We start from the raw sequence: 14,393 nt of genomic DNA, 5'->3' as shown, positions 1-14,393 counted from the left end.
TTATTATATCACTGGGATTTTCTCCTTTTTTGTTGTTTTCTTTATTTGGTCAAATGTAAGACAAACATGACATGCAGGGTAAACTGAACTTTCAAATAACTGTACCGTATAAAAGTTATGATGCATTTAATGCTGAGTCAGTCAAACGTTAAAAAGGATTGACGTAATGGGTGGAAACTTTGCCTATACATTTCTGGTTGGTTTAATCCCTATGAATTTATTTAGTATTTTCTTATTTATTTCAAATTTTCATAACTTTTATGTTGTTGATGGGGAGAAAGTGTTATTTCTGACTGAACTACAAACTACATGTCTACATTGCACAGGCGGACTCAGGATGTTTGAGGTGCAGGGGTGAAAATAATACGAAGGGCACCTGTTCTATGCAGTGGGTCACCAGCACACAAAAAGTCATCATATTGTGTTTTCTCCACCAAAGGAGCACACGATTAGATATGTGCCCTCTTGACGGCAGTCTGACTTCTCATCATAAACAATAAGGCATGAAGTGAGAAAGCCCAAGCCACATCCCCTTCCAGAGAGGGGGCGTGGTCAGACACAGCTCATTTACATTTAAAGGTACAGACCAGTGGGCGTGCACTGTAGCTGTTCCCACTCAATGTTCTTGAAGCCAAAATATGCCGCTTAGGGGCGCTTCCATCTTTCGATTTTGACGTCATTTGGAGCCAGAGTCTGCGCAGTAGGGTCCGGCGGGAGGAGCCCTGGTAAGACGCCCCGCCCATTTAGCGTACTGCCCTGATGACTTACGCAGCCCAGCTACGCCGAAAGCGCTCAGCCTACGAGTCTTATGAAGAAATGTGTAAGTACAACAAACCACCGTATTCAAAGTCTAATATTTAAACACACTGTGTTTTAAAAAAATCCCGCTATTTTGATCATTATTGAAAATACGTGGGCTGCTGGGTCCTCTGTTTTTAACGAAATCGTTCTATATTTAAGCTATATTTAAGCTAGGTTAGCACCACAGACCGTAGGCTACAGGTGGTAAGATATGTTGTATTTTGTTAGAAACTGATAGTCTGTAATGTGATTCATGTCTGCTTCTCTAATATATTTAAGTGAACAGTAAATCAATTGTTTTTTGTGTCTTCATTTAGGCAAAGAAGAGATAAAAGCAGCTGGTCTGACATCTTCCACAGAGGTGAAGTGTAAGTTAAAATCATCTGTTAAAAGTTATATATCCTGTGATTGTTTTTTAAGTTTCATAAGAGGATTGTAAAAACAAGCTATTGTTAACAATACAGTCTTCTAAAATAAAAATCACACTGAGTCATACACCAGCTAAATGTTAAATAGAAAGGTGATGTTTTCTTTTCCATTTTACAATCAACAGAAACTAAAAATGACTAATTTCAACCTTCGTCTGCACACCTGTTACAGAGGTCAGGCTGGGGTCACATAGTTTGAAGGAACCTCCTCCTTCTTTCACCTGTGCCAGATGCCCTGCTCATCCACTGTGGTAGAAATGACCTTACATCAGCAGCTCTCCCAGATGAAGAGTCCTCTCTGCCATCACCCAGAGGAGCTGATCAACATCTGTACAACTGAAGAAGGTGGACAGAGTCTGGAGCTTTGTGACAGTGAACAGTGAGAAGGTGGACAGAGTCTGGAGCTTTGTGACAGTGAACAGTGAGAAGATGGACAGAGTCTGGAGCTTTGTTACAGTGAACAGTGAGAAGGTGGACAGAGTCTGGTGCTTTGTGACAGTGAACAGTGAGAAGGTGGACAGAGTCTGGTGCTTTGTGACAGTGAACAGTAAGAAGGTGGACAGAGTCTGGTGCTTTGTGACAGTGAACAGTGAGAAGGTGGACAGAGTCTGGAGCTTTGTTACAGTGAACAGTGAGAAGGTGGACAGAGTCTGGAGCTTTGTGACAGTGAACAGTGAGAAGGTGGACAGAGTCTGGAGCTTTGTGACAGTGAACAGTGAGAAGGTGGACAGAGTCTGGTGCTTTGTTACAGTGAACAGTGAGAAGGTGGACAGAGTCTGGAGCTTTGTTACAGTGAACAGTGAGAAGGTGGACAGAGTCTGGAGCTTTGTGACAGTGAACAGTGAGAAGGTGGACAGAGTCTGGTGCTTTGTGACAGTGAACAGTGAGAAGGTGGACAGAGTCTGGTGCTTTGTGACAGTGAACAGTGAGAAGGTGGACAGAGTCTGGTGCTTTGTGACAGTGAACAGTGAGAAGGCTACCATAGTCATCCTCAGATAAAACACAGAGATCCAGGTCAATATTTAATTTATTTTTCTTTCCATGATGTTGCCCTGTGTTTGACAGGCCAGATGCTGGAGGGTTGTGTTGGATTTGTTTTTCCATCATAGTTTAACAGTCAAACAATCATCCAGGATCTTTATACTTTATTAGATTTTTGTTTGGATTTATTTGTTAAATTATTTTTTATACTTTCTCCTATGTTCCAGCAGTTCAACCTGATGGTCTCCCTTACTTATTTTCCACATGGTTAATGAAGCCAGGGGTTGTTTATTGAAGTTTTTTTTTTTTCATAAAATGTTTAAATAAACTTTTTTAAAATCTGAATTGACTGTCTCTGATTAACTGGAGCACTACAACGTGTTGGTCACAGTAAAATAATTTAGCAGTTAAGTTTATAGCTCACATTTGAAAAGGCCTTGAACTGACATTAATTTCTTCTTGACCAACAACAGCTAAGACAACAGCAAAGCTAACAGACGAGATCAGCTTGTCACAGCCGGTCTCGTCTGAGATAAATGGCCTTCAAACTTATTTAATACTAAACATTTAAAGCCAATAAGCATAACAAGATATGCATGAGATTCCATTTCCATTTATTCAATCACAGACTTGTCAAACAGTCTGGCATGTTGTGCTGCTGATTTCAAGAGTTAATAACTGAAGAGAAGAACTCCATCGAGAGAGGACAGGAAACACTCAGGGGACGAGTCCTCCATGTTGTCAGGGGTTGCTGATGGATCTGAATCTGAGGGCGTCTTCTGTAATAAAGAAAAACAATCATGGAGTTAAATGTAAAGTATAATGAATTTTACTGTGATGTTTATGCCTCAGACCTGAAATCAGATCTGTCCTCAGGTTCTGCTAAACTTCAGGTTCTAAAGTTTGTTTTAAAGACAGGAGAAATATTTAAGAGGAAAAATAAAATATATCATAAGACATGATGAATCCAATAATATGATCAGCTTTATGAATTTATGTTTTAAGACAAAAGTGTTCCTGCCTCTTTCTATTGAAGATTATTTTTAAACTGTCATCACATGGGCCAGCCTGATAAATTAAACTAATGTTAAATATTCTCATATAATCAGATTTGTGTGCAGAACCTCACCAGAGCTGGAATCAGAGTCTGGACTGCTGTTTCCTTTGAGCACTGATTTCCTTGAAGACAGAAAGAAGAACAATTTAAACATGAACTTCTTGCAGAATCACAGAGGCTGTTAAAATCTTCTGCTAGTCTTCCTTACATTTTAAGAAGGATTATAAATTGTTACTAAAATTACTTTGATGCTGATAGCGGTTACAATAACACAGTCCAATCATATGAGAGATAATTTTACCTTTGAGTCCTATGTGAAGACATGCTCTTCAGAATCAGCGCTGCAAAGACAAGATGATGGCGTCCACCTTCACAACGTGCTGCTTCAGTCTGGCTGCATCATGGTCACCTACAGGAACACCACAGAAATGCAATCAAAGTACTTCACTTTATTTATCAGAGGATGTACTGTATGCAAAGTAGATTTTTAGCTGTAATTCCTCAAAAAGATTTGAGACTGCTTTTGTTATTTGAGAGCACAGATTGTTTCTTTTCCCTTCTCTCTGTTTGACTGTACATGACCTTTTAGTGCTGTAAAAGATGCTACAGTAAATCCTGGATCAGCTGTGTGGATGGTGTGACTGTGTGGTAAAGCTTTGTTAAAGTTGTCACGCACATACTCATATGCCTTTGGAGAGTAAAAGTACAGTGTGGTGGCAAACTGCTTATAAAATATAAAATAGTATTTTATTGGTGAGGTGCCCCAATCAAAGCGTCCTACAGAGTAGCAGCAGCAGGCTGTAGAGGGAGGAGACGAGCGCATTATGGAGAGGAGGGCACCGGAGGGGGCGAGCTGGGGGAGAGACGTGAGACCCGAGGAAAAGGAAATCCCAGTTTAAAATATAATGTTGGCGAAAAGAGGGAAATAGGACGACATAAATGTCAATGTTGAAATTCTTTTGAATGCAGAGGCTGTGGATGTTCAGTTTTCTTTGGCTATAAAAAGGCAACAATAGCCTGTAGTTTAATCATGGTGTTTCTCTTTGTTAACGATTATTGAAGCGAAATCAAAAATAAATGCATGACATTTAAAACATATTAACATGTGTGGGGAAAAACGTGATCTTTATGTCTTCTTTTATTGTACCTCTGTCTCCTCCTACAATAACAGCAGCATGTTGTGTGTAACACTGATCTCCTGTATTAACACCTTCCTTTCAAAGGTGTTAAATACAGACACAGTCACAATCACCTCAGGTTTTGTCAGGTTTTGTCAATTTTTAGTACAAATTCTCAATGAGCGTCATTAAATTTACAATATGATCAACTTGTGACTGTTGAATTGATGTGTGTGGAAGACAATGCAGAATATTTATCACGTTTAAGCAGCATGATGCTCGGTTAATATTACATTACACCACCGCAGGTTGTTGATGTTTGCTTTCACGTTTCAGTTAGTCTCTTAAATCAGTAACAATTATATTGAATCAGATCTTACCTTTAATTTTATCTGGATACATAGAGAAATATTCTACCCTCGTATATAGTGAATTTCAGTCTGCACGGTGAAAGTAAAACCTGTTACTCTCTGTATAGCCCACTTATCACTCAGACTGTAAACATGTACACATTAGTAATGATGCAGGACAGATTACAATTATTTGACTTTGTTTTTGCCCTAGATACTTTTTTGAGACCTTACCAGACGTATTTATTTTTGCTGTAAAATAACTGTACAGTCAATGAACCGCATCTATGAGCGGATTTTATATTACGATTCTTGGTTTTAAATACAATTTAAATCACAATAACGATATAACAATATCAAGAAACATAACATGTCAGTTATTAGGTTTGCTCATTTTAAAAAATAAAATAAAAAGATAAATCATGCCGGATAAGTAACCTAGCTTTACAACATTTCAGCTAACCTTAGACTGCTTATGTGTTAGCTAGCTAGATAACGACTTTAACCAACCAATGACACATAAATCACACTTTTTTACTACAGGTCGGTTAGAACAGTTTACTGCAGAACAACTCATTTTGCCAGCTCAAAAAAGACGGAAAAAACTGAACAGAAAAATTCAATGGCGTCTCGGCTTTCCTTCACTACGTAACTTTTGCTATTCACAAACAGAGCTACGCAAGATCGGCAGCTGTCAATCATCGTCAAATATGACGTAAAATCCCATTTTTCAACCTCAAATAACTTATTTAAAACAAACTTCACAGAAAAATGAGCACTTGAACACAATGTAGGGTGATAATAACTAATGATCACAGCAGAGTTTAGGTTTGGAAAAAAATTATGTGACGAGTATTTTAGCTTTACAGTGTGACACTTCACATACATGTTTTGTGGAGCTCTTGGATTTATTTAAACTTGTTGAAAAGGTGTAACATGTGACCTTTAAAACTTAAAACTGTCTTTCCTCTTTGCTTGACATTGTCATTTGGCCTACATAGGGCTGGAAGAAAATCAACTTTTGTCTACTTTCTGTTCCCCTTTATTCCTCATCTATCATATGACAGGGCAAAAACAGGACATCAAATATTTCACAATCCTAAGCAACAGAAGAGCACTGTCACAGTTGCTGTCAAAAATAAATCGAAACATCTCGAAAGAAGTATCTTCATTTTAATTTAAAAGACATTTAAAAATTGTTCTCATTTATTCAGTGTGGATATGTCTGATCAGGATATCCGTGATGCTCATCATTCTTGGAGACTAGAGAGTCAAGGCTTTTTAACTTTGAGAGAAAAGTCCACCACTGGGCATCCCTGTGTTATGCAGCCAAGGGAAATTATGTCCACGTGTGGGGAGAAATAAGAAGCTAAGTTTTCTGGAGTCACTCCTCCACTTGCTTCAACCAGTAAAGTTGGGAAGTCCTCCTTCAGTGCAAACGCTGCGACATGGAGCTCCTGTAGGTGAAAGACAGGGTGGAGGATGGTTTAATAAGTGTGTGCATATCAGGCAATGAAAATAAGAAGTTGCATTGTGGTTATTTTAATTTTCTCTACCTGAGGAACAAAGTTGTCCAGCATAACGATGTCCGCTCCTGCTTGGGCCGCCTGTCTGCCCTCCTCTGCAGAGCGGCACTCCACCTCAATCTTGCTGCTGAAGCCACACACTGACCGCACGGCTTTCACAGCCTATAGAGAGCAAACAATGGTTGTTGTCTTTGTGACAGATATCAGTCTTCTCTATCAGGCCTTGTTCAAGTCAGTTAAAGGGATACTTCACCTGTTGAAACATGAATCTGTATTGACATTGGGTCATATATGTAGTAGAAATGTGAAATACATTTTGAAGTTGGTGCCTTCTTGGTCGTGAAAAGGCAGAAATTGTCTTTTTGGCTCATGTGGATGAAAGACACCAAATCCCAGAATGCACAGCACCGCAGGCCACTCCCACTAAGGTCCTCTAGTTCAGAATCCGAAATACTTTATTAATCCCAGAGGGAAATTCGATCGTTACAGTTTCTCCAAAATATACAGTATAGCAGTAGAAATATAGTAATAAAAACATTTACAGACATATTTACTTCAACACATGAGACCATTTCCTCAACTGATTCAGAGATTTCTTCCAGAAGGAATTGGTATCTTGGAAATTCCTTGCAGAAAACAGACTCTAAATCGTCATTTTGCGTCACTGGAAGCTCCTTTTCAGACTTAGAAATACAAAGATTTCCCATCTCAGGGGAAAATGAGGGCGGGATGCACGACCATTCAAAAATACTACCAGGTTTCTAATGATACAAAGATTAATGCAAATGGGTGAAGTATCCCTTTAAGTAAGCTCCTGCCTCAGCAGGCCTCTGTCTATGTGTGGCAAATCCAGAAAAAAACGATTGCAACATATAACTCAATTAATGATAACTTATCCATTATCTACACCACTTACCCAATTAAAGGTTGCTGGGGGGCTAGAGCTGATCCAGCTGTCACTGTGGACTGATCACCAATCAGACACAGGGCTGACATATGGAGGCAATATAACATTCACATTCAGGGGAAATCTTTCGAGCCAGTAAACCTAACGGGCATGTCTTTGGACTATGGGAGAAAGTACTGGGTGTATGAATCCTTTAGAACATTTTTTGTGTAGTTAAAAGAGCTGCAAAACATTTAAAAAGGGTGGACATAACTTCAGCCCACACCCTTACGATCAGTTCCCTTAATGGTTTGTAACTTTTATAATTATGTAGTTATCATATAACTGCTATGTATTGTGTTGGGGAGAATTTCTTTTTATGCCAACCGAAGACTTTGAACTTCAAAATATAAAATTTAACCAATACTTAATATTAGATAAAGATTGTAATTCCAAATACGACCACTAGTTTTTAAATTAATAATTAAGATTATTTTACAGATTACATACTTAAATTTAACCTAAACTAAACTTTTTTTTCATTTCTACAAGGTATCTGACTTTGAAACAAAAATAAAAATACTTTTAGCAACTTGAATCTAGTTTCTGTGAGGCATGCTAAAGCAGTATGGCTCTAGGAATGGCAATGTCCCAGTATCTCAGAAATGTGTTGACTTTTCCTTTGACATAATTGATTTTAAGTGAGGATTTTGAACAACCGTTCTGTGAAGTTAAAATCTCAGTTTGTCCAATCCTTTGGTTTATTATCAAAGACTTCCAATGACAGTATAATCACATAATATAATCAGCTTTTACTGCACTTTGTGTTTGGTTCCAACAAGAGCAGAGTGTGAATGTGTAGAGCTAAACAGATTAGTATCATAGACTGTTCATAAGAAGTGGGTCTAAAAGTGGCCCACTTCTGACTCGATTTGTTAGCAACATAACAAAACTCATCCCAATCCTTCATTTGAGATCATCTTAAATCCAGCTCATGTAGAGTACTAAAACTATTAATCAGGGTACGCTTTATGGAAAAGCTACCTTGTGATTGACAAGTCACAACCACAATAACTTGGAAAATGTAATGAACAACATTTAGTTGTTCATTTTTTATGTAAAACATTTTGTGTACAGCGTGCTTTCTCATACTGGCCTTTAGATGGAACGGTTGAAATGAGAACCCAATGGATGTCAATGAGAGGTATTTATATTTAAAAATTGACCTCGACCTTTAAGGAATTTCCGGTCGTGTGCTCCTTTGGTGGAGAAAACGCAATATGATGACTTTTTGTGCACTGGTGCCCTACTGCATAGAGCAGGTGCCCTTTGTATTATTTTCACCCCTGCACCTCAAGCATCCTGAGTCCGCCAGTGCAATGTAGACATGTAGTTTGAAATTAATTCATGTTTTCATTTTTTCCTCAATAAATTGTATGGCCATACATTGTGGCAGCTATTTAACTTGAGCTGAATCACAGCATCCCACCTGTGTGATGCTCCCTGATGCCCACACATGGTTGTCCTTCAGCATCACCATTCCACTCAGATCCTGCCTGTGCATTGACACACCGCCAACCAGCATGGCATACTTCTCCACCAGACGGAAGCCCGGGGTGGTTTTGCGTGTGCCAGCCACTTCTCCATGCCAGACTCCATCTGTTGCTATTGCCCGGAGCTGAGAGCAGCGAGTGGCGATCCCTGATGCCCGGGCAAGGCAGTTGAGAGCGGGCCTTTCACCCAGGAGGAGGCACCTTGCTGGGCCTCTCACCACAGCGGTTAGGGTGATGGCATCTGGACCTGTGGAGGTGAAAAAAAAGTATTCAGATTATCTACATCAAATAGAAAGTAACCAATCTGCCACTGATAGTTTAGAGAAGATATGTTTTAAGATAAGTACATTTTCTAATCAATACATAGAAATGTATTATAAGGATTAAATAAATAATGTTCATTTTAATCTTAATGGTGATATGATTAAAATGAATATGTCTTACAACAGCATTGCTAGTCTAATAACTCTCATTTGGACTTCATTTAAATTGAAAAGTATTACATTAAATATAAGATCCATCAGTGAATAAAAGTTTGTCCTCTCATTGGTTAACTGCCATCAAATATGGGAAGCCAGGAACATATATAATTATTATTACAACCCTTGGATCATATGTCAAAAAATGTTTTGAGAATGATGTATTAAAGCCCCTATTAAACCTGTATTTATGTCCCATGCAGTTGCCTTTAAAATATATTGTTAACATTTATACCAGCCGTTGAGCTCTGTCTGTATCATTGTTTTTTCTAATCTAATGCTAATCAGCATCAATAAATAATTCTTGACCTAGACAATATACAGTAGCTCCTAAACTAAATTGATTATTTGATAATCAGATTCAAACCTCAATAAGGGTTTACAAAGTTTCCACAAGCTTCCCAGTAAACTTAACATTTACATTAAAATGGCAGGCAAAGCATTTTATGTCTAATGTGTACTGGTTATTTTGTGCCAACAGAATAATATGAAAGACATGATTACTTAATTTTCTGCTTTTATTTGTCTAGGTAATGTCTTTTTTTTCCTAGAGCCTATGTTTAGCTTTTTTGTTTAATAGCTTTGGCTTTTCAGCTACACAGAGAGGTGTGGCATTTCTTTCATTTGTTTTAAATTGTAAATGGACTTAGACTTGCATAGTGCTTTTCTAGTTTTTCAGCTAGCATTTGAAAGCACTACATGTCTCCATATTTACAATACATGTCACATTTAACCCCATATTCACACTGATGGCAGAGGCTGCTCCAGCTCAGGGTTCACTGTCTTCCCCAAGGACTACAGGAGTTGGAAATGGAAGCCCCAACCCTCTGATTGAGAGACGGCTGACTCATGCGGTTTCCTCTCTTAAATGTTTGATTTGTTGGTGCAGTGATGTAACTGTGAAGTGCATACCAATCGCAGCTCCTTCTTGATGAATCCAGTCCACAGTGCAGCCGACCTCAGTGAACACTGCTGTGAAGAAGGGGCTCCCTGCCAGGATGCTGTGTGGTGTTTTACACAGCAACCTGGCTTCCACTTCCTGGGACCCCACACACAATCCTGCTAGGTCAAAGTTTGGTGTGTCCTCTGCCAGCCACTCTCGAGCCAGCCTTGTCAGAGTGTGAGGTGGAATTGTGTGTGCTGCTGATTGTGAGGATGGAGACATTCTGTAACGCATGTGAGAAAGGAGGGAACTTGTTTTTTATTTTTCCAGTTAACATGAATGTTTATCTCTGTGTCTGGCTGCTCAACACGGCCCATATCTTATGGGATTATTGAGACACGTTTAAAGAAAACATTTCCTAGTTCCATCACACTGACACAAAATGAAACAAAATTTAAAAAACAAATGATTCAAAGTTAACAATTCAACACCAAAAACACTGGTATAACTCAATAATTACGTCATACAAAAGAGAGAGTAAGAGGGGCGAGAGTCAGAGAGAGTAAATGCAAGTGAAAACTGAAAGCAGTTACTGCCCTTTTTAGCAAAATATCAAGGACAGTGACAAAAATCACTTTTGAGCACCCCTCCAGCCCAACAAAAAAAACTTTAAGTAAAACTATATATAGAAAGGAAAAGTCCGGGACCTGATGGAATAGGAGCGCGCATCCTTAAGAACTGTTCGGTAGATCTGGCAGGGATTTTCTGTTTTATCTTTAAATTGTCTCTCCACATCCACAGAGTTCCTTGTTTAGGGAAAGATTCTATAATTGTACCTGTGCCCAAAAATCATTTTCCTAAAGCACTCAATGACTTTAGACCTATAGTGCTTACCTCTCTTGTAATGAAGTCATTTGAGAAAATTGTAAAGGACTCACTTTTGTTACACCCCACCATAAGGCTGCCCTATGGGGCTAACAACAAACCATACATTAACCTATTAAAAGACAGTAAACACCTTAACTAAAGTCTGAACAAAGGGATTTATTACAATATGACACTAAATGATAACAAAGATCAAATGAGTAAGAAATGACAACAGACAATCCCTGACTAAGAGGCACAGCAGTCCCAACTCCAAATGCCTCTTCTTCTGCAGCCAGAACTGACCTTTTAAGCTCTGAGGCCAGGTGTGCCTCGTTGTTCAATTAGTGGCTTCACCTGGGCTGGAGACAACAGGAAGTGGAGAAGGGACAAACAGTACAGGGACACATACAGCCGTAACACCCCCACTCTTAAAACAATGAATATTTAATTTGTTATAAAAACACTACAAAATACCATCCATTTTAAACTAATACGGCAAGTCACCATAACACATAATATTTATTCATTGTACTAAAGTGCATTGTGCAAATAAATTTACAAAAATGGGTGTTACCTACCGGGGCTAATTATCTAAATTGCATTGATTTAAACACTACATAACAGAATACAGCAAAACAACAAATGTGCAATTAGGATACAAGAACAAACATGGGACTACTGACTAAAAGGTGTTAACATGGGTCAATAATGGAACATAGAGCCAACACAAACAAAAAGGGCCATCACAGATGCTTCAACTTTGTTTAAATTTGAGCATCAACTACAACGGTAGCCAATCAGTGGGTGCCTCTCCTACAATCAAAATGGCTACCACCATGACTTGAAAACAAAGGACAGTACTGCACTAACCTACATTTAACATTATAACACAGGTGCCCAACATACAAAAGTGGAGTGCAACAGTCACAGGATCAACACAAGTAGACCCACTACAATAACTGCTGCCATTCACTAACAGCCACAGAAAGATCCAACTTCATTGATCTGCCACTACCACAACAAAAGATGGACACCATGTGGTCCACAATCACATGAACACACAAGTTACTCTGGTAATGTAGGCAAGGAGTCACAAACAATTGAACAATCCAAGAGGCCACAACCACCACTCTAAGATCCACTGATCTGTGGCGTGCCATCATGGAACATGAAAGTCACACACTAAATTTGCCACAGTAAAGTACAAAACAGTAACACACAAGTGACCACATCTAAATGTGGACTGCAACACCACCACACACACAATGGCCACCCTGTAGTCACACCACAATAGTGTTGCATACTGACACCGCAGTAGCAACTCGAGAGTGGCCCAACGAATGCCGAGTACAGTTACCACCAAAATGTCACAACCAAAAGTTACTGCGCACAAAGCACTTACTGCAGCTAAACAAACGTACAACAGCTTCTATCAGTGAGCAAAGTGTGCAAGCCCCCTGAGTGCTGCAACAAGCAGTGTGACAGTGGATTTCAGGAAAAATCCCTCTGTCATTTCCCCTGTTTTTATTAACAACCAGGCTGTTGAGGTGGTGCACCAATACAAGTACCTGGGGACCATCATCGATGACAAACTCACCTTTGAGCTCCAAACTGAAGCTGTCTGCAAAAAAGCTCATCAGTGTGTGCACTTTCTGAGGAAGCTTAGGAATTTTAATGTTGACAGCACTTTTATGAAGATGTTTTATTCCTGTTTCATTGAATCAGTTTTAAATCGACCTGGTACAGTCAAAACCGCAACAAAATGTAGAGCATTGTCAAACTGTGTGTCAGAATCACACGATCGTCCCTTTCTGACCTTTCTTATTTATATAAAACAAAGTGTCTTAAGAAAGCTCAGTCAATCTTGGCAGATTAAAGTCATCCTTTGTCCAAGGATTTTAAGTTGCTGCCGTCAGGCCACAGATTCAGCCTGCCAGCATGCAGGACAAAGAGGACGAGAAACTCATTTGTTCCTGCTGCCATCACTTTCTTAAACCACTAACTGTGTGTTGTGTTTCTTATCTATTGTATTTATTTACTGTCCTTTCTATGTTGTTTGCTCATTTCGGGCTGTATGTATGTGTGTTTTACTGCTGACTGTAAAACAAATTGCCCTGTCGCAGGGATAATAAAGGCAACCTTTAACCTTGAACCTAGATTAAAAGAAAAAAACTGAAAATATTAACTGAAAAACATAACAAATAAGGATACTCAGGCCCTGAATGATAGGAGGAGTATAAATATAATATCAGCTGGATGCTGTGGCACTCATAGACTATAGATAAGAAACCAGTTGAAGACCCATTAAGTGAGAAAACATTCTTCATCATTAACATTTTTGGGTGAAAGTCATTTAGAGAGACTATATTAATCATTCCTGTAGAGACGTGTACTTGACTGTTTCTGTTTAATTTTTCCTTCAGTCTAAGTGGCAAAAAAAACCTCAAAAGGGTGAGCATAACTCTTATTTATTGTAATGCAATATATAACAACATGGACAACTTCATAGTATTTTTAGTTCAAGACGAGCAAAAGTAAATGCGAATAAGATATTAACTTACTTTCTTTAAAGGCTCCACTTCTGTTGGTCTCAGACGGCAGAGTTGTGGTTCTGAGCACACATAGCCACAGGAAAAATGTAATGTGGAATTTGACCCTGTGTCCATGTTGGAATGTTTACAAGCTATCTAAGAGTAAGCATTTTCTGCTTAATATTGATTGTTTTAACCAAGGCTGATGCAAAGGCCAGAAACAGAGTGCATTATGAAAATGAACTGAGGTGGATTTGAGGTTTTAAGTTCTATAACTGAACAAATACCTTACTTTAGAATAGTTTTACAATTTGTATTACACAGGAGATAAATCAGGTATTTCATTTAGAATTGATTTAATTTATGACACACTCCTGGCAATTTTGGTCATCTCTTGCTTTCCCTTTGTGTCCCAATTAAGGGTGTGGTGACCAGCAGCACACTAGTGTGCTCACTTAATGTTGTAATCACACAAGGAAGTGATTACAACATTAACCAGAGTGAACACAGTAAAAACAACTCAACCTGCAGCTGATAACATTATCATCAGCATTGGTTTTACTAGCTCAAACTTTTTAAACACATGTGCTGACTTTATGGGCGGCAGTTTTCTCAGCCTCAGGCTAGTAGCCTCTGCAAGGTAGACAGCTCATCAGGATGAGCAGTACAGGATGGAGACAGGCCCAGTAAAGTGATTAGACGTGCTCCATACTTGCTGCCTTAAGGCCTAAAGAAGCACATTTCCCCTCGAAAGAAAATTATGTGAACTATCATTTCTGCGTTGCTCTGCTGTTTTCATAAACCTGGTAGAGGAAATGTTCAAATACGTCTAAAAACTGTGGCTTCACATGAGATAATTAGACCCATTCAGTTCAGTCCAGTCACTTAAAAGGTTTAAAATAGTAACTGGTAGCTTGATTTTTTAAGCTTTTG

General features: G+C 38.8%; 1 protein-coding gene and 2 long non-coding RNA genes across 6 annotated transcripts; 1 reads left to right on the top strand and 2 right to left on the bottom strand.

Moving 5' to 3' along the window:
* Positions 1 to 809: 809 nt before the first annotated feature.
* LOC132981615 (uncharacterized) lies at positions 810 to 2,704 on the top strand. 4 transcript variants are annotated; one of them, XR_009674616.1, is made up of 3 exons: positions 810 to 1,162; positions 1,402 to 1,559; positions 2,156 to 2,704. It is a non-coding gene; the product is annotated as an uncharacterized LOC132981615 (long non-coding RNA). The 4 variants fall into 4 exon arrangements; XR_009674617.1 differs by having other exon boundaries at positions 810 to 1,169; positions 1,409 to 1,559; XR_009674614.1 differs by having other exon boundaries at positions 810 to 1,169.
* A 103-nt stretch (positions 2,705 to 2,807) lies between these two features.
* Positions 2,808 to 3,785, bottom strand: LOC132981627 (uncharacterized). Its single transcript, XR_009674618.1, has 3 exons — positions 3,569 to 3,785; positions 3,340 to 3,389; positions 2,808 to 2,989 (listed from the first exon to the last, which is right to left on the bottom strand). It is a non-coding gene; the product is annotated as an uncharacterized LOC132981627 (long non-coding RNA).
* A 2,110-nt stretch (positions 3,786 to 5,895) lies between these two features.
* Positions 5,896 to 13,606, bottom strand: LOC132981608 (nicotinate-nucleotide pyrophosphorylase [carboxylating]-like). The gene is made up of 5 exons (XM_061047555.1): positions 13,491 to 13,606; positions 10,092 to 10,345; positions 8,637 to 8,947; positions 6,292 to 6,423; positions 5,896 to 6,192 (listed from the first exon to the last, which is right to left on the bottom strand). Exons 2-5 carry the CDS (start codon positions 10,342 to 10,344, stop codon positions 6,007 to 6,009), a joined length of 882 nt encoding a protein of 293 aa, XP_060903538.1. The 5' UTR covers position 10,345; positions 13,491 to 13,606; the 3' UTR covers positions 5,896 to 6,006.
* Positions 13,607 to 14,393: the final 787 nt, after the last annotated feature.

This window comes from Labrus mixtus, chromosome 2, assembly GCF_963584025.1.
Source record: "Labrus mixtus chromosome 2, fLabMix1.1, whole genome shotgun sequence".
Lineage (NCBI taxonomy): Eukaryota > Metazoa > Chordata > Actinopteri > Labriformes > Labridae > Labrus > Labrus mixtus.
This window is presented reverse-complemented; position numbering and strand designations above follow the sequence as displayed.